Below are 27977 nucleotides of genomic sequence, written 5' to 3'. Positions count from 1 at the left end.
TCTACATACATCCGTATGTGGTAGCCATTTGAAATGTCTAGAAAGACAAATATTTAGGAACGGAGGGAGTATAATGCAAGGCACGCAGGCCACTAAAACGAGAAAAACCATAGCTTAATAACCAAGTCATAAAAGGAAAAGAAAGACTACAAGATAAACTTTGGTTTCGAAGTTGAGAGTCGCTAATTAAAGTACAGTAGTAGTTACGATGTACACTTCTCTCCTCTACATACATACGCAAGCACACGCCAATATATGGACCGGCAAACTCACAAAGGAACGGGGATCACATTCACATGCCATGCCAGTATAATTCTTCGTTATCTTGCAAGCTTCCAACCAACAATGGCAGTGAGCGTGGAGATCACACGGAAGGCAGTGCTGAGGTCTTCACCGGAGTCAGCATGGGGCGGCGCCAAGAAGGTTCCCATCACCGTCTTCGACCGCGCCTCCACCGACGGGTACATCCCGACGGTCTTCGTGTGGAGCTCGCCGGCGCCTACCAACGGCACGCTCAAGGACGGCCTCCTCGCCACCGTCGCAAGGTTCCCACACCTGGCAGGGAGGTTCGCCGTCGACAACAACGGAAGGAAGTTCCTCCACCTCAACAACGCCGGGGTGCTAGTCATTGAGGCTACCGCCCGGGCGGACCTCGCTACGGCGTTAGCGCATGACGCCTCCGCCCATATCGCCGAGCTATACCCAAAAGCGGAGAAGGTACGTACGTCCGTAGTAGTAGATGGAGGCGTGGCATACAGAGTGTTCTCTTTTTCCAAAGGTGCACAGGATCCATGTTGACACGAAGGCTGAGCATGCAGTTCTTGGTCATGTGCAGGAACATGTGGACGAGCCTATCTTCCAGGTGCAGCTGACGCGGTACACGTGCGGCGGGCTTGTGATCGGCATGGCCAGCCATCACCAGGTCGCCGATGGCCAGTCCATGAGCGGCTTCTCCGCCTCCTGGGCCACCGCCGTCCGCACTAATCCCGAAAAAAGACGGGCCGAGGACATTTCGGATTTCAGACTAATTAGCCTCATTCATGCGGTTGCCAAAATCATCGCTAAAATGATGGCCTCTCGCTTAGCCCCTCACATGCCCAACCTAGTCTCGAATGCACAAAATGCTTTCATCAAAAGGAGAAGTATCCACGACAACTTTATGTATATCAGAAACTTGGCCAGACGCTTTCACCGCACGAAATCCCCTACCCTCCTTTTCAAGCTCGATATAAAAAAGGCCTTCGATTCGGTTAGATGGAACTATTTAATGGATTTGCTTCGACACCTGGGCTTCCCAAGTCACTTCCGTGATTGGGTTTCGACGCTCCTCTCCACAGCCTCCTCCCGTGTGCTACTTAACGGTATTCCCGGCAACCCGACCAGACATGGACAAGGCCTTCGGCAAGGGGACCCGCTCTCGCCGCTCCTCCTTGTCCTTGCTATTGACCCCCTACACCACATACTTGCCAAAGCCACCGCCCAAGGGAGCTTGCATCCGCTCAGAGAAAGACTGATCCGTGCGTCCTTGTACGCCGATGATGCTGCCATCTTCGTTGCACCCACTAAAAGTGATATTCAATTCTTGCCGTCGACATTGGCCTCTTTTGGGGAGGTCACTGGCTTGGTCACCAATTGTGCAAAGAGTCTCGTTGCGCCTATCCGTTGTGAGGGCATCAACCTTCAGGATGTTCTACATGACTTTCCAGCAGTTCGCTCCGGCTTCCCAGTGCGATATTTGGGGCTGCCCCTCTCAGATAGAAGACTCAAAAGGATACATTTCCAATATTTAGAGGACAAGGTCGCCGGCAAGCTCCCGCCATGGGCGGCCAAGCACGTGGCCACCCCTAGTTGTATTGTCCTCGTCAAGGCCGTGCTCACGGCCATTGCAATCTACCATCTGACACCCCTTGATTTACCGGTGGAGGTGAGGAAGAAGATTGATAGTTTGAGACGCGCATATCTGTGGGCAGGTTGTGACAAGGTCATGGGAAGAAAATGCAAAGTTAATTGGGAACTTGTTGTAAGCCAAGGATTTATGATGGGCTAGGAGTGCTCAACCTCGAGAAATTTGCAACCGCCTTGCGTCTTCGTTGGCTTTGGTATGAATGGGCAGACCCCCCTAAGCTTTGGCTAGGCACTGGAACACCATGTACTGACAAGGACAGAGACATTTTTGCGGCTGCCACCATGGTTCACATCGGCGACGGTTGCAGCGCGAGCTTCTGGAACTCCTCTTGGCTGGATGGGATCAGGCCGAAAGACATTGCACCCGCTCTCTACGACATCTCTAAGAAAAAGACGTGCACAGTCCAAAAGGCACTCCTGAACAATTTCTGGGTCAGCCAAATAAACACCCAGCACGGCCTATCCTTGGGGCACATCCAGGAGTTCGCCCTCCTTTGGGAAAGGGTGTCTACGATCAACCTTGTTGCGGGTGTCCGTGATACTATCCTATGGAAGCTCACTACAAGTGGCGAGTATTCCGCTTCTTCGGCCTACATGGCGCAGTTCGAGGGCCATCTCAGGAGCAACATGAACATGTCCGTTTGGAAAGCTTGGGCTCCTCCCAAGTGCAAGTTTTTTGCTTGGCTCGTCATCCAGAATCGTGTTTGGACAGCGGACAGGCTGCAGCGTCGGGGCTGGCCCAATTGTGGGCTCTGCCCTTTATGCAAGTAAGTTACTGAATCTGCACCACATCTCCTATTCCAATGCAGATTTTCCCAACGCGTTTGGGCTAATGTGGCTTCATGGATCGGCATAAACAGTGCTATCATTGCGGGCTGGCGTTACGAAATTTCTGTAAAGGAATGGTGGTTCAAGACTATCCTAGATAGGGGGCCCCCGAGGAAGGCTCTGGCCTCCATGCTCATGCTTGTTTCCTGGGAACTCTGGAATGAGCTCAATGCAGGAGTTTTTAGGAATGTCATTACCACGGTGACCATGGTCACTGCTAGGATAAAGGAGGAGGCTCGTATTTGGGCGCTTGCAAGCGCTAGACACCTCTGTAATGTAATGCCGCGAGAGTAGACTCCATTCTCCCGCCTTGCGGGTTCCTGTTAAAACTTCTCTCTTAATCAATGAAAATGGCAAATCTTTTGCCTTGTTTCAAAAAAAAAAATTTCCGCTGCCCTGCCGTCGCCGTTCCTCGACCGTGGAGCCACCGACAACCCACGCAGCCCGCCGTTGCCGGCGTTCGATCACGGAAGCATCGAGTTCAAGGGCGAGCACAGCTCCAGCCGCTCCTACAGAGTGCTCCCCTTGGACAGGATCAAGAACCTGGCGCTGCACTTCCCGGGCGAGTTCGTCGCTGAGCTCAAGGCCCGTGTGGGGGCGCCATGCAGCACGTTCCAGTGCCTCCTTGCGCACGCATGGAAGAAGGTCACGGCGGCGCGCGACCTGGCCCCGGATGATTTCACGCAGGTGAGGGTCGCCGTAAACTGCCGAGGCCGGGCCAAGCCTCCGGTGCCCATGGACTTCTTCGGAAACATGGTCCTCTGGGCGTTACCGAGGATGCGGGTCCAGGATCTCCTGTCCTCCAGCTACCCCACCGTGGTCGGCGTTATCCGCGACGCCGTTGCGCGCGTGAATGACGAGTACATCCAGTCGTTCGTGGACTTCGGGGAGGCAAAGCGCGACATGAAACTAGCGTCCACGGCAGCAACGCCGGGCATGGCGTTCTGCCCTGACCTGGAGGTGGATAGCTGGCTCGGGTTTGGCTTTCATAACCTTGACTTCGGCGGTGGGCCGCCGTGCGCCTTCCTATCGCCGGACCTTCCCATCGATGGAGTAATGATCTTGGTGCCGTCGTGCGCTGCCAAGGGTGGCGCCCATCTGTTCGTGGCTCTTGACCACGAGCACGTACAAGCCTTCAAGCAGATTTGCTATTCCATAGAGTGATGAGCGATGACCGCAAATTATAGCGTCGGTTTTGCTAGATCTCAGCCGACTGAGATCTAACAAAGTTCCATTCATAGCACAATGTTTAGCAAGCCCTTTAATATCATTCATGGTCCTCTCTAAAGTTATAGACGTATTTATCATTCTCTTTTTTAGAACGAAGGCTCGAGTACATCTGGCTTTCAATTAATAAAGTCATCAACAGGTCAGAATTACACTGCAACATACAAACAAGCAAAGATGAAAACAAAGCGGCAAAAGATACAGAGTGCCTACAAACAGCTATCAACAAACCGGCCTCACAGGCAAACAAAATAAGAAAAGAAACACAACTTGAAGTACTAATGCTAACACCTGCGGCAACAGTGGGCTCCAGAGGGAAGGCGAAGTTCCCTGGAGGGACACCAACTGCAGAAGAACACTTCATTGCCCGCTCCCAGAAGGAAGAAACCGGGTCACTGTGCCATATCCGTTTCCTTAGTCTTGTGAAAAATAATACACAACACGAGTGCCGCGTTCCGGTGCCCAGGCTCAGCTGCACCTGGCCAGGAAAAAAATCAAACGAAAATCAAAAAATTTCATTATTTTTGAATGGTTGACAATTATCACGTGAGGTTCGCTCTAAATTTTAGATCATTTGAACTTCTGAGCAGCTCACAGCAAAAAAGACAAATCGGGTCAGAATAGTGCATGAACATTAAACATTTTTACAGCCCCGAATCGGTTATTCTCGGAGTCATTAGTAGATGCAGATGGGCGGCAGCTTTACCTTCAAGCCATGCTTGCGCTTCCTCCAAGAATTGGCTCTTCTGTCAGCTGAAGAATTTGTTTGTGTGCTTTGGAATCAACTTGAATTATGCTGCTCAGTTTGCTGATGCTTGCACGCCTGCTAGCTTGATTTTCAGTTCAGAGCAAATTCCTGGTGAACCTACAGACTAAGCCTTGTTAGCTTTGTTCTTGTTTACCTAGCCATGTCTCTTGTTCTGGACAAGTATTAGTTCCATGGGGCTAAATTATACCGTATCTGGTCTTCCTTTCCATAACAATCGGTTATTATGGTTATCCTAAATCCTAGTGGAGATTGTGAACCTGCTAGTGTACTAAAAGGTTCAATCAGAATCGGTTATTATGGGTACCAGTTGACCTTATTCATTCAGTGTTTTTGCAAAACACTGCCTTTGAGAAAGGTTTTGTATGTGTGTTTGCCGTAGCTAATGAATTCAGTAGAGCTCTCAATCTATTAATCAGAGAGAATTTGCATCGATGCCATTAAAATTGGAGTATGTACTCTTGTAAAAATAGCAGCGTGCATGTGAAAGAAATCAGTATGCTGGAGTTTTTCTGATAGTGGTAACTGTTGATGAATGAGCAACTTGCATTCACATGGGGGCAAAGGCAATAGCCCCTAGTCTGTGCGCACCAACTCGTTCCGTGACGTCTCCGTCAGGTCAACGTGTTTGACTCGGCCCTTACAGGTGGGACCAGGAAGCAGGCGGAGACGCGCTACAGGATCAGACCGTTGCTGGTTGTTGCTCTCGTGGCTTGTGGGACCAAGCAGAGAACCGTTGCTCTTGTGTCTTATGGGACCCAGCAGAGAGCCGTTGCTGGCCACGGGTGTGCGATAAAAGCGGCGGCGCGCCCCCGACGCTCGCAACGGTGAGCAATGAATCAGCCAAGCGGGGGACGGGGTGGGAGGCGGACACGCGCAGAGGTGGGTGGCGACCACTGTTGGTAGCTAGGAGCAGGGTGCAGGCGACCGAGAGGGCGGCATGAAGATCCCCTTCATCTCCGGGCGGTGGGAAGATTGCTGTGGAGGGCGCGGCGGCGTTGAGATCCCCTTCCGTCCCGAGCTCAATGTCATCTTCTAGCTCCCGCGCCACCCCGCGGATCAAGATTCCGGCGCGCGTGGAGATGTCGATCTTCCTCTGTCCGTGGTGCCGAGCGGAGGTTGATCGGATGGTTTCGCGCACACCGAAGAACCATAATCGTCCGTTCTACGTGTGCAGCGAGAATGGGGTAAGAATCGGGGCAATTGCACCATTTTCGTGGTCGGGATACTTGAGCAATACGGTTGATCTATTTGGCGTTCATGCAGATGAAATGTTTCTTCCTTTGGGTCGATGCTCTGGCCAAGACTTTGATGACTGAACTGTTAGAAGAGCACGAAGAATGGTTGCCCATCCTGCCACGAGCGGCATCGGTCGCAGCACGAGCTCCGGAAGAAGAGACGGAGGGCGGAGCACGCAATGACAGAGAGGTAGCTGTTAAGCTTAGGAGGTTGAACCAGAAGATAAGGAAGCTCAAAGATCAAGCACAAATACCCATTTGCAATTACAGTTGGGCATTTGTAGGTATGCTAATCGCACTAGGCGTAATGTTCAAATTGTATGGAAAGGCATTAATTTGGGAGGAATTTGTAAGCTTGTAATTGTATGAAAAAATGTTGAAAAATGGGAGAAGAAATGAGAAATTCAGAAACTTTGATCAATGAAATTAATGCAGCTCTCTGCTCTGCCTTTATGTAAAAAAAGGTTTCTCTAGGGGCCAAATTCAGAGCCAAGAGCCCAGTGTTGGCTAGACTAATGGGCCAACACCATCCAATTAGGCCCATTCGGGGTGGGCAAATGAGAAGGGTGGATTCTCTCTAAAAAAATGAGAAGGGTGGAAAATGAACAAAAAAGCAATAGGTTGTGCGAGTGGTGTTGTATGGGTCATTGTCCCATTTTTTTTCTTAATATAACGGTACTCAGATCTCTTGCGTGCTCGAAAAAATAATTTGTCTAAAAAAATGAGAATGGTGGAAATGAACAAAAATGGTGCAGCTGGGACTCAAACCCAAGACCGCATGGGTTTGTGGCGTTTAGGGCTGCATTGGTAACCGATAGGGCAGATGGAAAGACTTTGACATGGAAAGGGAAATAATCTATACATAGTGAGCCCATGACTTGGTTTAGGGTTCAAAACGCATGTTTGTACTGAATGTTTGCACACGCGTGAGAGTGGTTTTCCTTTGTTTTGTACTGAATTTTTAGAAATGCATGTTTGCACTACCACATGATTCCGGTTATAGTGGCACTTGGTTTAGGGTTTAAAGGGGAGAAATGTGCATGTTAGTTCATGACTTGGTTTAGGGTTTAAAGGAAAGAAATTTGCATGCTTCCGTGGTCACAAAATCCTTTACAAGCTTAACCACTTTGATCTTTGGGCACGAACATTTTTCAACACACACAAATGATCTCTTTGGGCACGGACATTTTTAAACACACATATAACTTAGATAAATAAGATGCAAACCACGGTACCCTTAATTACATAGATGGGTACCCTACATAGATAAGTCCAGGGACACGAAACGGCATGTACGACATAGAAAAACAACAAAATAAAAACGATAAAACTAAAACATGACGAGCTTGACCAACAAATTCACTCTGGGCTCGCATCCTTCTTGAACATCTTCATCTTGACCTTTCTTCCACCTTGGTCGCGCCCCTTCACCACCGTCTTCAACTTCACTCCTCGTAGTAGGGAATGGAGTGCATCTGGTTTTCGGTGGGGAAGATGCAGTCGATATTGATGAAGATGTTGTACACCGTGAAGAAGATGGACTCGCGGCCGCACCAAAACACTTCGCCGAGGAGCTCGCGCGCGTCAAACGGGTTGGCGAAGGTGAGCGTGAGCAGTTTGAGGGTGTCGGCACAGTCACGAACCTCGTTGAGGGTAAACATCCTAGGCGAGCCCCGTGGGAGGTGGGCAAAGCCGGCGGTGAGGAAGTCGCGTGTGAGCTCGATGGACCCCCTCCACCTGGATTGCACCCACACACGGAGCGTGCTCTCCACAAGGACACCCGGCGGGTAGCGCAGCTCCTACACGGTAGGAGGACGAAGGAAGGTCGTCGGCCCGTTGTACTGCATCTTCAGTTGGTGCTTGGAATTCTCGGAGAGGATGGACTGGGTGTTTGAAGTGGAGACAATGGATCTTGCTTGGGTGGTGAGTGGGAGAGGAAGAGAGGAATATAAATAGGCGTGTGAGTGGGGAAGGAAGAGAAAAGGGTTGCGAATGAATGAATGGTGCGTGTGTGAATCCGAGCGCGTGCGTGCGAATCCGTTATGTTTTACACTGAAACGATGGGGCGTGTGTATCCGGGCGCGTGCGTGTGAATCCGTTACATTTTACACTGAAACGATGGGGCGTTTGTATCCGGGCACGTGCGTGCCTCTGAGCGACTACGGTGCATCTGAATCACTGCATACATCTAAATCAAGGGGTGCATGGCCACGTCGCTCGCCCGCGCATGCATGCCCATGTTGCTCGCCCGCGCATGCATGCCCACGTCGCTCGCCTTGCTTCCCATGCATGCAGGTCTGGAAAGGCTGAGACGGGGCATTAACAACGGTCACAGGCCCGGACCGCGAGACGGCCCAACGGTCCATCCAGCGCTCCCACTATCCGTGTTGAGAGAAAAAAAGCGGACAGCCAATCAGATTGCATCTCGTGGATCGCCCTCCTCCTCCCCGCAGATTCCTTCTAGAAGGGTTAGATCGATGGTCCTTGTTCAGCGCTAGGGTTAGATGAACGGTCACTGTTCGGCGAGGTTTGGGAGGGGTTTGGAGTCAGTCAAAGATAGGTTTGACCAGAATTCAAATGAGCATAATAAATTCAAAAAAATCAGAAAAATGAAAAACCTGCACACATAGTCTTCTTATGTCATATAATAATACCATTAGTGTCAGAAAGTACAAAACGTGAGGGGTACAAACAGCGCACAAGATTGAGATGATATATAACAAGAAAAATGTTTGATACTAGATGCATGGTTATGGCAAAAAAAAACAATGTAAAATCGTGAATTTTCTCTCTAAAATGCATGGCAAATCTTTGAAAACGGGCTTAATATTGGTACAGCGTGGCAGTGATTTTTGTGGTCAACATTTTGGATAGAAAAAGTCTGATATTATAATTTAAAACACTATCATCCTTGAAGATAAAAATTTACCAAGATAATCAAAATGGGACAATGGCAACTTCAACAGAAAAAAACATGGCGAAATAAATGATTGCCATGGTAAACTAATTTTCCATGTTTCTTCAACAAAAAAACATATAGTTGCAAAGGTGAGCATTAAATGTTTTTAAAATCTTAACAATTATGAACATTTACGCAATTTTCGTGTTTAATGGAATAAAATGTTATCAATTTGCCATGTGACCTTTTGCAATTTTCCCATGGTCAATACAATTTTTCTTTTGCCATGGTCATTGCAAAAACTAAAATGCCATGTAAAATAGTTTGTTCAACACATAGGAGACGAACTTATAAATGTCAACTAAAAAAGAACTTATAAAAGTGAACATGGCAAGAACATGAAAAAAAAATGAATTGCCATGAATAGTTTATAGCTAATACGAAACCTACTTGTAAACGAATTTTCCATGTCTGTTGAATAAAAAAACATATAGTTGCCATGGTCAATGCAAAAAAAATGGCATGTAAAAGTAGTTGAGAACATAGTACAAGATCTTATAAAAGTGAACATGGCAAGAACATGAAAAAAATTTGCCATGAATAGTTTATAGCTAATTGGAAATCTACTCGTGTAAACTAATTTGCCATGTGTGTTGAACAAAAAAAAATCAAGGGCATGCTTGCGCAGAGGCCCCAGCAGACGTTTTATTTCGCTTGTGTGCTACTCGTTGTATGGACTGGTTGGTTTTTCTATTTATAAAGCGGGGTGAAAAAACCCCGTTCCACTCAACTGGGTTAACGATGGAACTGCATGTCTTCCAAGCAACCTACAATAGACGTCATGATCTCCACAACACTCTGGTTATCTCTGTCAATGTTCATAACTCTGGTCAGATAATTATGGTGTACTCCACTGGGTATTCCTGCCTTGTCCAACTATTTTGCCAGTCGCACAAATTGGATGGGAAAGGGAATGATGTTCTTACTCACCACATCTATTCATTTCTGGCTTTAGGCCGTGTTTGAACTGAACCCAGTCGTGGTCGAGAGATCAGAGCAAAGTACAAAGAGAGGTATGAACTTCTGAAATACACAAAAAGTAGATTCTGCTCTAATAATTTACTTTTTCCTTTTGTAACAAAAAGTTTTGTTATTGTCAAAACACTACCAGGTTTCCCCCCCTCTCCTTGTAGAGATTCTGCTACAAGGAGGTGCCAAATGGATCCCTGGTCAAAAGCTTGTGAGATTGCATTCTTCAGAAAGATAGCAATACAAAACTGCTTCATCCAAGATGGACCACTGTCAGTCCCTGAAGCAGAGCAAGCCAGCGCTGAAACAGAGCAGCCAACAAGTGATGAATCAAGCGACGATGGTTCAGGCAAGGGGAGGCAGCCCAAAGATTAGTGGTGGGTCCACCAGCCATCAAGTCAGCTACGCTCAAGACGTCTGGACCAAATAATCCTTCAAGTGGAGGCTCTGCTCCCAAGTCTCCTACCCTCTTCCCTCTATATCTTTCACCAAATTGTACCCCAAAACCAGAATACTGAGATAAAATCAATCCAATAACATTAATTCTAGAATGAGGCAAAGCTTTGGCCAACGGTTACAAAAAAAATGTTTACATACAGGTGGGTCAAACATACAGTGAAGTATGTGCACAAAATTCAGAAGAAGATGGAGTGAAGTAGTTCAAGCATGCAGGCAACACCGGTGGTGGTGGTGGAAGTAGCAGCAGCAGGTGGAGGCTAGTACCCCCTCCAATCAGTGATATACATGCATGATCTACAAATATATATTGGCGTACACGACCATGAATCGCTCAACTGAATGACACCTAGCTAAAAGAAAACCATTTGACATACAACGAACAGGAGTACTATGCATTCAGGAAGACTCATGAAGTCATGATTAATGCACAGTAGCAAACTGAATCAATCTTGCCCATCGGCTAATGATTTCTTGCGACTGTTAACCATTAGTACTCCTTAATTACATGCAGTGTTTGGCAGAATAATGAACTTGGATTGAAATCACCGGAATAATCCGATCTACTTCTGCCACACTCCTACCGCACCCATGAAATGGAGCCAGGGAATTTTCCTCCTCTCTAAGTAATGAACAATTCGTTGCCCATTGTCTTCATACTGTCTGCAGGGGCCTTTGCTTCAGGCAGCTTTTTTGTGTCTTTACCGAACCATGAAGCACTGGCAACATTGATTTGTTTCACTTTTCTAAAGATATTTTTTACAACCTTGCAGGTTCCCATTGTAGTTTGTGCAGATATCAACGAGATACTGACATTATGATTTTCATTTTTGACAAAACTTTGGAGTCTGTCAATGTACACAACGATTTTCCTTCCTTGCCAGGTACCGCTTTGATGCGTACAGTCACAAAGCACATCGACACTGCATTACCAGGGTCACAATATATGGCTGCCAAGACGCACAATGCTAACCGTTTAAACAACCAGACAAGCCTATATGTTATGGTCACTACATATCTAACACAATGCCATGTCTTGGCACCTTCAAAAATCCTATTTGCATATGTGTAACACAAGCTTATATGACAATACCTTCGGTTTATCATCTGAAACAAAAACGGACCAAACATTAGCTACTGTTATTTTAATTCACTGACATTGATGCAATTTCTCCGTGATTAACAGATCCAAGCCTTCAGTGAATTCATTAGCTACAGCAAACATATATAAAAAGAACTTGCTCAAAGGCAGTGTTTTAACAAAATACTGAATGAATAAGGTCAACTAGACATGGCACCTGTAACCAGTCTGACTGAAACTTTTAGTAGTACACTAGCAGGTTGACAATATGCACTAGGATTTAGGATAATCATAGTCTGATTGCTATGGACAAGAAGGCCGATTGCAGTATAATTTAGCCCCATGAAACAAATACATGCATCTCCAGAATAACATCCAGTGCAAAGTCACTACAAGCGTTTCTATAGTCGACGAGAACGTCTCCTCCCAGAGAACGAATATCACTGAAAAGTCTGAAATAAATCCAGAAAAATGCGAGCACCAATGCCAAGTCTAGTACTTAATCCTCGTCGACACGTTCCACCACAAAGAGCACACCGTCTAAGCAAGCTCAGTTCATCCATGTTAGCTGACACACCTCCGAAGTATCTATAACTTTTTAATTATTTCATACTATTATCATACCACTTTTATATACTTTTGGCAATAATTTATATTATTTTTATTTAGACTAACCTATTAACCGTGTATGCCAAAAGCCAACTCCCTTTTTTTTGGGGGGGGGGGGGGGGGGGTTATTAGGTGAAAATTTGACAGAGCCAGAATGACCTGAAATTTTTTGTGGATTTTGTATAGAATATATCATAATTTTTGGAGGATGAATCAACGCAAGACTGCACATGTGGGTGCCACATGGATAGACCGTGTGACCTGTGGACCAACCGCGCCATCCATCCATGTGGCTAGACCGTAAGGTTGTTGGAGCTCTACTTCAGGCGTACGAAAGCTAATTTATGAAAAAAAATCGTGTAAAAATTCCAGCACGATCAGAGTTATGAATCTCCGAATATTTAGGAAACGGTGTTAGGCCGCAGAAACAGTAGCGAAAATAGAGAAAGATCCAATCTCAGAGGGGGTTCCGCCCTCATGGAGCCATGGCGGCCAAGGACTAGAGGGGGAATCCTTCTCCCATGTTGGGGGAAGGCCAAGGAAGAAGAAGAAGAAGAAGAAGAGGAAGAAGCAGCGGGGGGGGGGGGGGGGGGGGGGGGCGCTCTCCCCCTCTCTCCCAGTGGTGCCAGAGAGCCGCCAGGGGAACCATCGTCATGGCGACCATCTCCATCAACTTCGCCGTCTTCATCAACACCTCCCTCACCTTCCTCCCTCTTTATTCAGCGGTCCACTCTCCCGCAACCCGCTGTAACCCTCTACTTGAATGTGGTTCTTGATGTTATAGATTTTATCCAATGTATTTCCTCATCGCTATTATGTGTGAGTAATTTCTTTTTGTCCTATAGGTTAATTGGTGATCATGATGGGTTTGAGTGACATGTTTTTTTTGTCCTTTGGTGCCCACCATATGCGTGTACACGTATGTGGATTACGCTTTAGGGTGTTGCAATATGTGATTGATTTGCTTATGGTGGATTGCGGAAGTGATAGAAACCTCAACCCCAGTTCGTGAGTCGTTGCATATGGGATGAACATGGACCAAATTTATCTTAATGCTAGGGTCGGGCTTACCTTAATGGACTTGTTAGTAGTAGCAGATACTTACTAGTAGTTCCAACTATAAGTGCATAAACTTCCGAGAAAGGGATAGGAGGGGCATTTCCCGCACATAAAACTGCAATGGCGGTTATCTGTTTAGTTGTCAATTTCATAGGGACAATTCCCCCGCACATCCAACCACCGCTTTTCCACAATCGCTATATTTATTTTATTTCACTTTTATTTAAATAACACCTAACTTTTATTTACATGTTCTTTATTATCTTACAAATATATTCCATTACACCTACAAAGTAGTTTATTTCTTATTTCTAGGTAAAGAAAACATTGCATGTAGAGTTGTATCAGTGTTTGATAGAACTTGAGAGAATGTTAATCTTAAATTTAACTCCTCGTTGGGTTCGACAGTCTTACTTATCGAAAATGTTATATCTGATCCCCTGCTCTTGGGTTATCATTAGTTTACAATGTTTTTTTCTTTGTCGCGGCTTTTTCTCCTCACCCCTAATATAGTTTTTAATTGTGCTCCTGTGATATGGACCAATCTCTTTATTGCTGCTTGTTCAGACTCAACATGAAATGGAAATAAAATGAATATGTGTAGAAAGCTTTAGGGAGTCCACGCCGAGCAGGCCATGACAAGGATCGGTACAACACAAGAATTGATCTGAAGGCTACAACTCTTGGGTTTGCAATTCTCAGCCGTTACATGAAGTAGATCCAATGGATGACAACGTAAGTTATTCCCACACTATATATGGGTATTGATAGAGATGTATGGGAAAAGCTGGTGCTCAACCGACCGATCTTTTGTCTGACGTCCGTCGCGTCCTCCGTCTTCCACGCGTCGTCATGGGCCCATGCACCACCTCTCTCTCTCTCTCATCCTTATCTTCATTGAAACGCTAGCCACATACTAGATTCTTGCAACTGGGCACCAGTTTCAAAAGGCAGACTGCAACAAGCGGTCTGTTGCAGACCCACCAGGAAGGAGCCGCGTGAGGGAGGGCAACGAGGGCGACACAACCTCCACCGGCGGTGGCCTCCCGACCATGGCGGGGCGGCTGGCCCGAGCGGTCGCCGTGGAAGCCACCCAGGTGTCGACGGTAAGAGCCATGCCGCATCTGCCTCGGCGTGATCCAAACCGGAGGTCCCCATCGTAGAAGTTTCTGCGACACTGTCAGGTCGACCTCGTGTAGCGGAAGCCGCCCCTGCTCGTCAGGCCGTGCGGACGCACGCGCGACGAGTTTCTGGAACAGCGGCGGAGTTGGAAAACAGCGACGGCAACAACGACGGGGCACTGCGACATCCTTTCATTACAAAAAAAGTCTGCAACATCATTCATGTTGCAGAAGATTTCTCCGCAACATCATCTCTGTTGCAAAAAGATGAAGCTGGAAAAAAAATTCTGTTGCAAATGTTTCTACAACACGAGCTTTGTTACAAAGGCTTCTGCAACACCGTCTTTGTTGCAATAGTGAGGATGGAGCTGGGTCGTTGGATAACGTCAGATCTATCGGCTGTCGAGCGGGCAGATCTTTTTAAAAGAACCGTCGGCCGACGCATAGCACAATTTGAGGGGCAGACCATCATGGCTATCTTTATTAATTATTTAAGCCATGCTTACATCGTTTGCTAAAGAAAAAGGTGACTAAACGCACAAGCATGTAGCCGGTCGAGATTTTAGGTACAAGTAGTCATTTTGATGGTCAATTGAAACTGTGATACCAGATGACGATTCAACTCAGATGGCAGATCACATCTTGGAAAACGTGTCAGCCAATGCCGGGCGCATGAGCTTGCCCATCTCGTTAACAAACTTGTCCATGGTGGGGCCGGGCATGCACACGGGGACTGTGATACCCTCCTCGCCCGTGGCGTTCCTTACAGCAATGAAGAAGCTGCCGATGCCTGGTAAGGCAACGACTCCGCCATTTGCTGGACCGGCATACACCGGCTTGCCCCAGCCGAAGTCAAGGTCGCGGATTCCAACATTGGTCACGTCCGACACGAGGTAGGCGCGCGCCACCGCAAAGTGTGGCCGCCCGCGTTGTGCCATGAGCGCTGCCACGGAGAGGATGTACTCCACATCCACCTGCCGCTTCGCCTTCATCACGAGCTCCACGGCGTAGCTCACAGGGTTGGCGAGCAAGTCACCGGCAGTGGAGATGGCGACCGGGGAAGCGAAGGCGTTGCCATAGTAGCCGACGGGGATGATAGTGTCTTTTTTGCCACGGATGTTGACGGTACAGATCATTCTCATTTCCTCGTCGGCATGGGGGGCCAGAGCTGTCGTGCGGCACCTCCACAGGCACCCCGTGATGACCTCGAAGTTGGTAGCTTCGTGACTGAGAGCCGGCGGGAGGTGGGATCGGATGGCGGAGATCTCCCGCCACCCAATGAAGAAGGAGCGGTGCACCATGAATTCAAAGGGCACGATGGCGTCATTCATGTCCATCACATCATCGTACTCACGGTGCGCAAAGCGCGGTGGGAGTAGTACATCATCATTCAGCAGCGGCGCCTGCAGCAGCTCGCGCCCCCACACCGGCTGCACTGTTGGCGCCGGCGCACCCCGAGCCAGCTCCGCGATAGCACCCAGGAGCTGCACCATCCCCGCCGCATCTGCCATCGTGTGCTGTACCCTCACAGCCATGACGAAGCCTCCGCAAGCGAGCCGTGTCACCTGCATGCAAGCAGGAGGCTTAGTCTCGGCCGATTCTGAAAATTGCATTATTTTCCCGTTTATGATCCAGTGCATTTTTTTTTTTTGAAAAGTCTCGACTGTTTTTTTGAGGTTTACCAAAGCCGAAAGTTGAGGAAAGCATACCTGGAAAAGGAGGAGCGGGCAGTCGAGGATACCGCAGGAGCCGGGGACGTCGAATAGGAGCTCGTCGAGGCACGGGAAGGGCGGCCCCAGGGCCGCATCAAACTGGTCGAGGCGGACGTCGGCATCAGCCTCGACGAACAGCACGCCCTCACCGGTGCAGTCGACGGCGAGCTTGCGGCCCTCGAGCTCCCTCAGCCGCCCGGCGAACGGGTAGTAGTGCACGAGCACCGCCGCTATGGCGCCGCGTAGTACAGGCGCAGGGTCGTCGTCCCAGCCGTCATGCTGCCGGAAGAAGTGGATGATGGGGACCTGGAAGCGGAGCCCATCCTGGTCGTCGATGTCGGAGAGCCTCTTCAGCTCCCGCGGCGTAGGGGCCGCGGGCGGCACCAGCACCGCAAGCTTCCTCCTCACGGTGAACTCCAACGCTGACGAGCTGGCCATGCCTATATGCACTTGTGAGTATGTTTGAGGAGGTCAAAAAGGAAGGTTGTTATTTGTAGGTATATATACGGGAAACACTTCCTATCTATAGGCTGATAAGACGGCCAGCGTCAGACTAATAGATGGCTGTCGAATCAATTGAGATCTGGCGTTCACATATTGTGCAAAAAAAAAATCCCCCATGGATAGGTACGTAACTTCTCCCTAATTAAGCTCCCCATATCCCTCCCGATTTCCTCGCTGCCAACCCACGCACCTCTCAGATCCACTTTTCCCATGGCCTTGCATGCACGGGCCTTCTCCTCTCATCGTTGTCGAGCAGCACGGCCACTTCACCGCCCACTTCTTTCCCATCCACCGCGCCAGAGCACCACCCTTCCGTACGTGTCACGGTGCCCATCTCCAACCGGGGTGGCTGCTGGTGTGGTTGCCTAACCAATCAACCCGGAGGATCAATAGATGCAGGGAGGATCGGTAGCCGTAAGAATCAGCCCACGCCCATGTTGGATGATCTTTTTTGCTCAATTTGTTGTGTCCATGCAGATACTATTTTGATATTGTATGAGTATATATGCTTCCAAATATCCACGCCGTCACACGCCTGGCCTGGTTGGTGCCTGTACTCTGCCTGCTACTTGTTTGTTTGGTGTCCTGATATAGAAGATGCGTACCTGGCCTAGCCATGTGATTAGCCTGGTCCAATTAAAAAATAGGAAAGAAAAGAAGTTGCTTATCCAGGCAGGGTATTTAGCCTGGCCAGGCGTCCCATTCTTTGTGCCTGGAGGTGCTACAGTAGCAGTCTGGTAGTATTTAAACACTTTAAGAACTCTGACACACAGCAAATACTCTGACAAACAGCAGCAGAGCTATGGACTCCAACCAAACGCACATGCACGAGGCCAGCCTGGCCAGGCAATATTTCACATCTTCTCAGGCTAGATCTAGACGCCCAATTTGCCCAGGCACGGTGTTCAGGCATCGATCCAAACTGACCCTATATTTGTGTTTCTTCCCCACATACAATTCGCCGCATGCATAGATAGCTGTAGTTCTTCACCAAGTATAGTTTGCTTCATATGTTTCATACATGCGCTTCTACATTATGTCCAGCTTGTTTCATTTACATGCTTCCTAATGTTTTGTAGGCGTTGTGTTTGAATTCAGTTCAAACAACTCATTTTTTAGTTTCTGCAGCGTTGACAACAGCGGAAGAACACGCCTTGCCGACAGTGAGCCTAAATGATGATCATTACTAGGCACGGTTCGTAACGTGAGATCAGTTTGGAAGCAAACTAGCATGGCACACTCGCTGGCCACAGGTCAAGATCATTGACGCTTTAATGGCGTTGATGCTCGCCGGTGTTGACACCCGAAGATGTGTGGGAGAAATGAAGATCGTCAAGCTCAGACATGGTTGGATGGAGCACTGCCGGAAACTATAGATTAGGAAGCATGATTTGTGTTTGGAAGCATTACTTCCATGTGATTACTTTCATTATTTGTGAAGCAAAAAAATTCCTTATATAACAAGATTGTATCAATTGCTATTTATTACTATTTGGTTGGAAGCAATTTTATAGTCGATGGAAGCACGAGATTGCTTCTGAAACAAGCAGAAATATGTTTTTTCTAACAATGCGTCATCATTCATGTTGTGGTTCCACGTGATTTCTTTGTGAAGCAACATTTTCTTTATGCGAATAAGATTGTTTCACATGCATTTCTATTATTATTTTGTTGGAAGCAATTTTATAGTTGACGGAAGCACGAGGATGATGCTTCCGAAACAAGCGGAAATATGTTTTTCAAACAGTGCGTCGTCAATCAAGTTGTGCTTCCACGTGATTCCTTTGCAAAGCAACTTTTTTCTTTATACTAAAAGATTGTTTCACATGCAATTTCAGTACTATTTGGTTGGCAGCAATTTTATTGTTGATGGAAGCACCCGGTTTATATATAGTTTTGAAACAAGTGGGGAAATATGTTTTCTATTTGAAGGAACTAAATCACTGTTTGATTATATTTTACTAGGATATAGGTTTGGAAGCAAATATTAGAAACGAAGCTGGAAGCAATTATTCAGTGTCTTGCTTCATGCTTCCATGACCGGGGACGATCAATTAACGAACTCATTGCGTAATTAGTGGAGGACTGAGAGGTTAGCGGCCGAGAGGACATGCTACAGGGTCAGTTACCAGAGGCACGTAATTGTCGGAGGAAAGAGACAGCTCACCGTCCGATCGATTACTTTCTACTCCCTCCGTCCGGAAATACTTGTCAGAGAAATGGATGTATCTAGACGTATTTTAGTTCTAGATACTTTTGATTTTATCTATTTGTGCGATAAGTATTTCGGGACGGAGGGAGTACTAGATCGGATGAATAGCATGGTATTAATCCTAAGGTCATCGAGTAGTCTCATAGAAAGCCACATATCAGTAGTTTGATGGCTAGTGCTCTTCAAACATCTACAGACATATAACAAGAAAAATCTAATCTTTTCTTTTTTGAGATAAACAAGAAAATCTAATCAAGCACTATGCCTCATATTCCTGGGCTTTCGAATAGGCCACTATGGCCTTCAACGGCCTTGAAAATGATAAGATGAGCATGCCAGCTTAGTACGATTCTCACACCTAAAATTAACCCGTACAATTCTCAAAACAAAAAAACACCAGCTTAGTCCACGAAGCAAAACGCCTTTTTGCTTCTGACTTGTGCGTGATGTTTGAGACGGACTGCTCGTCTGCCCTAGCTATAGCCGTGAAAATGAGAGAGAAAGGAACTGTACATTTGCTTGTGATGTTAATTAGATACAGACTGCTCATCTACCATTGCTATGGACACGATCATGTGCAAAGGATGATATCCCGTCAGAATACTACTGCATCAAATTTGTCGCATATGGCGCGCGCGCGCGTGTGCGTGCGAGAGAGAGAGAGATTGAATATATCAAATTCTACTGTATCACATTGAATTTTAGAATAGATAGAAGCTACATGGAAGGATTTGTACCATGTAGGGGTGGGGCAAACAACCAACCCCCTTATCATTTTTGCTTTTGATTTTCAATCTTCTATATCTTTGGAATCAAAATTCTAACTTAAGTTTGGTTTGCATATTCGAGTTTCTGGTGATGAGGACTTTCAAATAGCATTCATTTTGAATACGTTTTGATGAATTTTAAAATTTCGCTAAGTTTTAACTTTTGAAACATAGTAGGAGCAACCAACAAAATCGTCCGACAAAATCATAAGTTTTAACTTCCAGCTTTGAAACTTAGTACGAGCGTCCGACAAAATCATAAGTTTCCGAACCTACGAGCAACAAAATCATAAGTTTCAGAAGCAATAACTTAAGACTTGTTTATCCTTTGTACAAGATCCAACGACTTTGCAGATCGTGAGGCAATAGAGTTGCTTGCACGACTGGGTAGATACGTGCCCCCACAAATTTCTAAGAATCTATACGAATGTCTAGTTTGGGCTAGTGCCCAAAACTAGAGAAATGTTATACTGGGGCGGGCGAAAAATGTAAATGGCGCATGCATCGTGCAAATGCATAGCAATGGCTTAATGTTTGGCAACAAATGCAAGCAATCTGGGATAAGTATCGATATCACATATTTTTCTGTAGTACAAAGCAATCCAACGACAACAACATACTGTGGATCTGATTGAACCTATCGACAAGCTATGTCCTTTTCTCAATCAATGGCCTCGCTCTACATGATTCTTTAAAAAAAATTAAAGGGGAATACAATAATATCGCGCAGATACCAATTACGCCCAGCCTCTGCACCTACAAAATGTCGTAATGACATCCAGTATGCACACGGCCAAAGAAAAAAAATAGAAGAGAAAGGAAAAAACAAAGGCCCCACCACGGCGATCGACTTATCTCAGTAGCCGCACACAAACCACCACGAAATGCAACACTCGGAAAACATAAAAGGTCTTCAAAAGCAACGCCTCCAAGAAGGAAACAGTGCACAAGCACCATCGTTGCTTGATCCAGGATCTTAGGTTTTCACCTGGAAGAAGTCCGAGCTCTCAAAACAATTCCTTCAGCAAGGCAATTGCCAGGCACAACCAATGAGGGCCAAACCTTAGGTTTTCACCTTGAAAGTCACGGCTCGATACTCGAGGAGCACCACCCAAAATGAATTCCTCCAATGCTGCCGCCCCCACTTGACACTGTTGCTCCTGAGAGTTAGCAAACACCTAGCTGACTCCATCGCCTCGAAGGCTCAATGCAAAACAAAGAACCTCAAAGAGTGCCCCAAGATTTCTACCGGAGAAACAGAAGATGAGAACGTGCATCAACCCCTATGCATAGATTACCCCAATGTCAACTCGGGAATCAGCGAGTTGAGTGCCAAAACATATATCAAGTGAATCAATACGATACCCCATTGTCACCACGAGTATTCATATGCAAGACATATATCAAGTGCTCTCAAATCCATAAAAGTATTCAATCCGATGACAACGAAATCTCGAAGGGAAAAACTCAATTCATCACAACAAGATAGAGAGGGGAAAACACCATATGATCCGACTATATTAACAAAGCCCGCGATACATCAAGATCATGACATCTCAAGAAGACGAGAGAGAGAGAGAGAGAGAGATTAAACACATAGCTACTGGTACAAACCCTCAGCCCCGAGAGTGGACTACTCCCTCCTCATCGTGGTGGCCGCCGGGATGATGAAGATGGCCACCGGTGATGATTTCCCCCTCCGGAGGAGTGTCGAAACAGGGTCTAGATTGGTTTTCGGTGGCTACAGTGGCTTGCGGCGGTGGAACTTCTCATCTAGGGTTTCCCCGAGGGTTTTTGAAATATTTGGAAATTTATAGGGCGAAGAGGGGGTGCAGGAGGCCACCGAGGTGGGCACAACCCACCTGGGCGCGCCTGAGCCCCCAAGCGCCCTCAGGTGGACTGTGCCCCCCTCAGGGCACCCCCCAGGTACTGCTCTGGCCCATCGGGAGTCCCCTGGTCCAAAAAAATCCACAAAAAGTTTCACGGTGTTTGGACTCCGTTTGATATTAATTTCCTGCGATGTAAAAACAAGCAAAAAACAGCAACTAGCACTGGGCAATGGGTCAACAAGGTAGTCCCAAAAATGATATAAAAGTTGCTATAAAATGATTGTAAAATATCCAAGAATGATAATATAACAACATGAATACTTCATAAATTATAGATACGTTGGAGACGTATCAGCATCCCCAAGTTCAATTCATACTCGTCCTCGAGTAGGTAAATGGTAAAAGAAATAATTTATGAAGTATGTGCTAGCAAAGTGCACAAGTCTGATCAATGATAATTTCAATCACTTTTCCTAGCATCATAACATCAATTTTTTTCTCATAAAATTTCTTCTCATGTTAAAGTAGCAACCAATTCACATGTTAAGATTCGAACAATGAATTCTCTTAAAACTCAACAACCTATGTTCTCAGTCACCAAGCAATTGCAATTCAACTTATTCAACAGTGTAAGTAAGAGCTCCACACACTCAACCATCATATAGTCTTCTGTGATTACTAACACTCACCGCATACACATGAGCAGAACGTTTCAACCGGACACATAGAAAGATAGGACTTATAATTTCACCTCCCAACGTATTCACCTCAAGGGTGATAACAACAATAATAACACATGCTACCCATATCCAACTGGATATATGTGCCTAGATCTTTCCTCACCACATGATGCTTGCCAAAAGAGAAAAATAAAAAGGAATAGAGAGAAAAACTTTGACTTTTGTTTGTATGCTCAACCCCTTAGTGCAAAAGAACGTCACGTTATATTGCCCCTTATGATAGCAGTCTGTTGCTTTTATTCTTTGCCATCACAAGTTCGTACAATGCTCAATTTTCTCTTACACCAAATGATCTAACACTTTTTAGAAGCAATTTTATTGCCTTATTGCACTGATGACAACTTACTTGAAGAATCTTGCTCAATCCTTAGGTAGGTATGGTGGACTCTTGAAAATAAGATTTGGGTTTAAGGATTTTTGGATGCACAAGTAGTATCTCTACTTGGTGCGGAATTTTTGGCTAGCAAAGATGGAAGGCAAGCATCACATGTTGAAGGATCTATGACAATATAACTTCTATGTGAATATGAACAAACATGAATTATTACGTTGTCTTCCTTGTCCAGCATCAACTATTTTGGCATATAATATTGTGACGGGGGCTCACAATCACAAAAGATTTCCTAGATAGTGTATTTGCATGTGAAAGTTCTCTTACTTGTACTAATCATTCGTGAATTTCTTGTATGACCAATATTGTGATTATCAAGCCTTAAAAGATTTCACTTTCTAAACCCAATGTGAAGCTACCACTAGGCATGATATGATTTCAACTTCATGACATTTAATTTATTCAACAATAGGCTAGCTACTTCAACACAGAGGTATGCATCTACGAGCAGTCCAAGATACGAGAGGTGTGTACACGTACTTGCCCACAGACGTGAGGATCGCGTACCTAGCGGGTACTGATGGCGACGTCGTGGCGCTCGCCGACTTCCAACTGTTTGTAGACGGCTTCATACATTGGCCGTCTCACCTGCTCGTGCATCGCTAGGTACAACGTCGTCCCCAACTGCATCACCGTTGTTGGGGACCTCAAGGTCTCCATGGACGTCAGCTCAGCCACGTACAACGTCGGCTTGGCACCGGCGAGCCAGCATATATACCTCTCCGCCGGGGCTTCCGCGCTGCCCTCCACCTACTTCCTCTTCTTCATCATGTACGCAGCGCACGTCGCTGGGTGGGTTTCCATACTGCTGCACACCCATTCGCCCTAGCACATCCGTGAGCGCGCGAGGCAGCCACAGTGCTTCAGCATCGAAGCTGCACCAGGCACATTTTTCCTTCCTCACTGACCCCGGGTGCAGCTGAGGAGAACTCGTTAGCTGGGTTGGTCCACACGTTCCGCAGTTCAACACAGAGGTCTCTTTTTCGAATCCTCTTTCTTTTCTCTTACTGACGAGTGGACCCCACACATGTGCTGCCTAACCCACCGATCCCGGCCTTTCCCGATGCCAAATAAAAAATCCCTGTTTGGATGTGACCGCAGGGTTAAAAATGACCGAGATTAGAGAGGACAAGGTATAGTTTTCAGGGATTCAGAGGTGAGGGTTCGTTTTTGACGAGCTCTATGATGTCAGGGTTTAAATCAGACTTCATTTTTTTCAGGTGCCGTGAATAACATGGCACAGCTCCAAGTATCACCCAGCTGCCTTGAGAATATATTATAACAGAAGAAATTCTTTTTAACCTGAAAATGTATATTATTTTGAGTCCGCAGCAGACCTTCAGATAATTTGGCATGGTTGGCTTCAAGAGATGCCTTCAGAAGAAACAAAATGTTTATTATTTTTACGCAAATTGGCACATATATTTCGTGCAAGAATGCATGCAGCATGTAAATGGTGCTGCGGTGCAAATTTCTGCCAGAGTACCAAAATATTGCTGCATAAGTTAGACTGGAGTGCAAAATATCCAGAGTACGAACATATTGCTGCATAAATTAGTCGGAGTGCAAATTATGCAAAAAAACATAAATATATATTATAAAATATGATTTTTAACATGATAATTTTAGTCCAAAATCTAGAATATCTAAATTGAAACTACATATGTTTTAAATTGAAACTTCACACTACGTATGTTTTAAACAAAAGGCAGGGGTGGAACAACTTTTGAGTTCTAGTTTACAAACAAGAGGACCCATATAGCTTTGGAGAAGACATTTGCTGCCAACCGAAACATAAGAACTGCCAGAGGGAAGGGAACAGCATTGCCAAATCGTGGCTATGGTTGTTGCCTGTACAATTACTCCAGTAACCACTTCTGAATTTGAATTGAGCATCTTGTAGGCCTACAAAAACCATCTGAAAAAGCACGCAACACTGGGGTCTTTTTCAGTATATGCGACTAGAACAATAGAGCTAACCGTGGGATCAGGCACGTGACATTAGTCCTACACCCCACGCATTCCACATGCAAAAATAATTAAATCTGGTCATTACTCCAATCAGTGATATCGAATACCGCGTCGCTCCCGTGTGGCGACTGGGGGGGGGGGGGGGGGGACCCTAGCCGCCGGCTTCGGGCCTCCCCTCGTCCCTTCCCTCCCTCGCCGGTGGCGGCGGGGCTCTTCTTCATCCCGCTCTAAGGCTGTTGGCGCGGGGCGGCGGCGGACGGCGGTGCTTCACGCTGGTGCGGGGAGCGGAGGCGCGGTGGCGGGGTAGCGAGGGCTTGGTGGCGGCGCGGTGGGCTGCACGGGGCGGCTCGCGCTCGTGGCTGCGGTGGCGGCCAGGTCTGGGCACGGCGAGATCTGGCAGTCTGGCGGGCGCGGGCGATGCGCGGCGCCTCACGGGCGGGCGCGGGAGCTTTTGCTGCTGCGTGCAGTGCGGTGGTTGGGCTCGCGGCGGGCGCGCGCGCTGGTGGTGCGTGCTGGCCGACCTCCAGTCAGGGCTCCCCTGTTCCGGCCCCTGGACGGCGGCGAGCGGCGCGGGGTGGCTCTCCCGGTGTGTGCTCTTGGCTGCGGGTGCGGGTTGGCTTCGCGCTCCTTGTCGATGGTTGGGCGGGCTGCCGTTGGTGGCCTCGCGTCGAGCTGCGGCGGGCGCCATGGTGAGGCGACACGGGCGTGTGTCCGGTGGGGAGTTCTCAGGAGGGATGGGAGGCCCCGATGGCCACCCGTCGCCGGCGCAGGGGTGCACCGGTACGGATGCATCCGCTCCTCCTCCCCCTTTCCTCGGCTGTGTGCTCTTTGTTGGGGTTCTGGCGATGTTCGAGGCAGGGCGGTTGCTGGCATCTTCATAGGCGGGGGCTGCCAGTCAGGCCAAAGCCAAGGCCTTTGGGTGTTCACGGAGTTGCTTGGATGCTGGGCGGCGGCCCTGGCGGCAGGTGACGCAGTGTTCGTGGGCGGAGCGCGCGTCTTGGGTGTGGTCGGGCAGCCATGGCCACGTGGGTGGCATGGTTGGTGATGTTTGGCGAAGCATGGTGGTTTGGTAGAGGGTTAACACCGGAGTACATAACTTGCCCGGTCTTCTCCGGCCGACGGTGGCGGCGGTCGCGGGCGTTGTTTCCTTCATGAAGGCTCCGTCGTGGTGTTCTCTTCTCTCCATGTTGCTCCGGGTAAAAACTTGATCTCCGAGATCGGGCGGTGGCGACTTTCAGTATAGAGCCCTTCTCGAACGCACCGCCTTGGAGTCCATGCTTCGCCATTGTCCCGCTTCACTTCTTCTCGGTGGCTAGGTCTCGGAAGGTCCTCGTCGAACCCAAGTGTTTGGTAGTGTGCTTGGTGGTCGATTGGGTAGTGTTGCGGTGCATCGGCACCCTTGTATCTTGCCTTGGGTGTGTGTGGTGTGTGGGTGGTTGCGTGTTGTTCCCGGATTTATACTTTTGGTCGTTGCTTTATATATAAAGCGGGGCGAAAGCCTTTTTTGATAATAATGTAGGCATGCATGATATAAAATTACTGGCATACAGGACCATGAATTGCTCAACTGAATAAGTCTTAGCTAGAAGGAAACCATTCGATATACTCCCTCCATTTTTGTATACAAGGCCACAAAGTCATATTACAGGTATCAAGGTAGATATTAATGGCTACTTAAGGCAATGTTGCAAACTAGTCATTTCTCCTCGCTTGCCATGTTAATTAATGTGTATTTTCTCTCCAACGCACAACAAGACAACTCTCTCATTCCTTGTTGGTTGATTAATATGATGCATGCAAACCAACCTTCTCACTCCCACATGCATGCATGGGTATTAATGTCCCCGGTTGCTAGTACGAGGCAAACCTCATCAATTTTACCTCGATTGGTGTTAGTGGCCTTGTATAGCTACAAATTGTAATTTTAATAGTGGCCTTCTATACAAAAATGGAGTGAGTATAATGAAAAGGAGTATTCCCTCCTTTTCGGTTTATAGGGCTCAATTCAAAAATCTCACCAATCAAGGTAGATGGTGAGTGGTGGAATACTTTTTGTAGTTTGCAAAAGCACCCAATTAATGTTTTTGTTTTTCTCAAAAAATTATGTTTATCAATGCATTAATTGCAATGCATGCATGCATAAAGTACATGCATTGGTCAATTTTCTCTTAATACTTACATGTAATGATTTAATGCACTTTGGAATCTGAACTTGTGATGAGGAACAATCAAATTGAGCCTTGTAAAATAGAAAAACTAAAATTTTAAGACAAGCCCTATAAACCAGAAATGAGGGAGTACTACGTACCCATTCAGGAAGACTTGTGATTAATGCACCGCAGGAAATCGAATAAACCTAACACATCAGCTATTAATTTCTATATAAAGGGCTTACTAATTAAGACCCACCGTGTGTTGTACGCACTCGATTGGGATTGATTGGACCACCTTGATTTGTCTGTTCTTGTCTCCTATGATCTTGGATGTGTCATTAATTCTTGTACATAGAAGAGCTCGATCGTTTGATAGCATCTGATTCTCTCAAAGGAACTCGAAAAATTCTCCGGTAGTCTATTTAACGGGAAACATATTCTTTATTGCATCATATTCAGAGGTGATAGCCGTTCATCGATCCTGCCCTAAGCATAGTCGGGATGACCTGAGCCGGCTGCAGCAAGGGGCCATTGGCCGCCTAATGCGCCCTCAACAGCAGTCCTGCCTCCTAAGGAGCTTAGTAACGGATGATCGTCCTCCTTTACACAACTGAACAGCCGATTTGCACCTCAACAGCAGCCCTACCTGCCTTGCCTTCTTCCTTTCTCTGGATCAGTTGTCTGCTTTAGCTCTTCAAGTGACCGACAGTAATCCTGCACACATATCAAATGCCTGCAAAATAATACATTTTGGTGATCCCAATTGAAATTACACAAGGAAACAACAGCAATGTTTGATAGAGGTACATAACGCAATAACAAAAAATGCAGAAAGGCCTGAACATCCCGCAGTCAAGGTTGCAAAAATAACAAACATCGCATAGTAGAAAGATGACAGTTCGGCAAATCAGTGTTGCAAAAGCATCAGCAGAAAGACCCATGACCATTCAGCAAGCAGGGTTGAAAAAAACTACATAAAAACATTAACATTTTAATAGACAAGATAGTTTAAGTTGGAGTGTTATTTCGATCTGCCGAGCCTTCATACTTGTTGCATCAGCATATTAGTTTTGTCCCCCAGAGCACACTTAGACAGCTTGGCGGAAGCAATTAACAGTACGGGAGGGCAGAATAGTTCGGCAGGTAGCAGTGGTGGTGGCAGATAGTTAGCAATAGCCGTCCACCAGAGTGGCCAAGCATGCTTCAACACGGGAGTGCATTCAGATCTCCATTCTTGATGAAAACAATGGTAATCATCAGGCCACTAGATCAAAATGCCCCAACGGGGAAGCCAAAATATTCAACTGCATACTTCAACACTAAACGAAAACATATCACAAATCTTTGCAAGAAATCATCAATCCTAGAAAGTTGCTACATGAGTCCACAAACAATTTCTTGAACAGGTAACTAGTGAATAATATTACAGAACAGAGCATAGTGTGCATTCACGAAAGCCTTCATACTTTTTGTATCTTCA

General features: G+C 46.8%; 2 protein-coding genes across 2 annotated transcripts; one reads left to right on the top strand and one right to left on the bottom strand.

Annotated features, from left to right (window-relative positions):
* The first annotated feature begins 345 nt into the window (after positions 1 to 345).
* Positions 346 to 3897, top strand: LOC123170511 (tryptamine hydroxycinnamoyltransferase 1-like). The gene is made up of 3 exons (XM_044588372.1): positions 346 to 717; positions 836 to 984; positions 3120 to 3897. The coding sequence occupies exons 1-3, from the start codon at positions 346 to 348 to the stop codon at positions 3895 to 3897; spliced, it is 1299 nt and encodes a 432-aa protein (XP_044444307.1).
* Positions 3898 to 14853: 10956 nt separating this feature from the next.
* Positions 14854 to 16368, bottom strand: LOC123170127 (benzyl alcohol O-benzoyltransferase-like). Its single transcript, XM_044587966.1, has 3 exons — positions 16156 to 16368; positions 15928 to 16113; positions 14854 to 15783 (listed from the first exon to the last, which is right to left on the bottom strand). Exons 1-3 carry the CDS (start codon positions 16366 to 16368, stop codon positions 14854 to 14856), a joined length of 1329 nt encoding a protein of 442 aa, XP_044443901.1.
* Between the last annotated feature and the right edge of the window lie 11609 nt (positions 16369 to 27977).

The sequence above is a fragment of the Triticum aestivum genome, chromosome 7D, assembly GCF_018294505.1.
Source record: "Triticum aestivum cultivar Chinese Spring chromosome 7D, IWGSC CS RefSeq v2.1, whole genome shotgun sequence".
Taxonomy (NCBI): domain Eukaryota; kingdom Viridiplantae; phylum Streptophyta; class Magnoliopsida; order Poales; family Poaceae; genus Triticum; species Triticum aestivum.
The sequence above is the reverse complement of the archived record's forward strand: the minus strand, read 5'-3'. Positions and strand labels throughout refer to the sequence as shown.

Bases quoted from the DNA above. Each gene is read 5' to 3' on its own strand.
- LOC123170511 (XM_044588372.1), top strand. From the start codon at position 346: ATGGCAGTGAGCGTGGAGATCACACGGAAGGCAGTGCTGAGGTCTTCA. The intron at 718-835 runs GTACGTACGTCC...GGTCATGTGCAG, and splicing joins TATACCCAAAAGCGGAGAAG to GAACATGTGGACGAGCCTAT. The intron at 985-3,119 runs TCCCGAAAAAAG...AAAAAAAAAAAT, and splicing joins GCCACCGCCGTCCGCACTAA to TTCCGCTGCCCTGCCGTCGC.
- LOC123170127 (XM_044587966.1), bottom strand. From the start codon at position 16,368: ATGGCCAGCTCGTCAGCGTTGGAGTTCACCGTGAGGAGGAAGCTTGCG. The intron at 16,114-16,155 runs GTGCTCGTGCAC...CGGCTGAGGGAG, and splicing joins TACGCGGCGCCATAGCGGCG to CTCGAGGGCCGCAAGCTCGC. The intron at 15,784-15,927 runs GTATGCTTTCCT...GCTTGCATGCAG, and splicing joins GCCCGCTCCTCCTTTTCCAG to GTGACACGGCTCGCTTGCGG.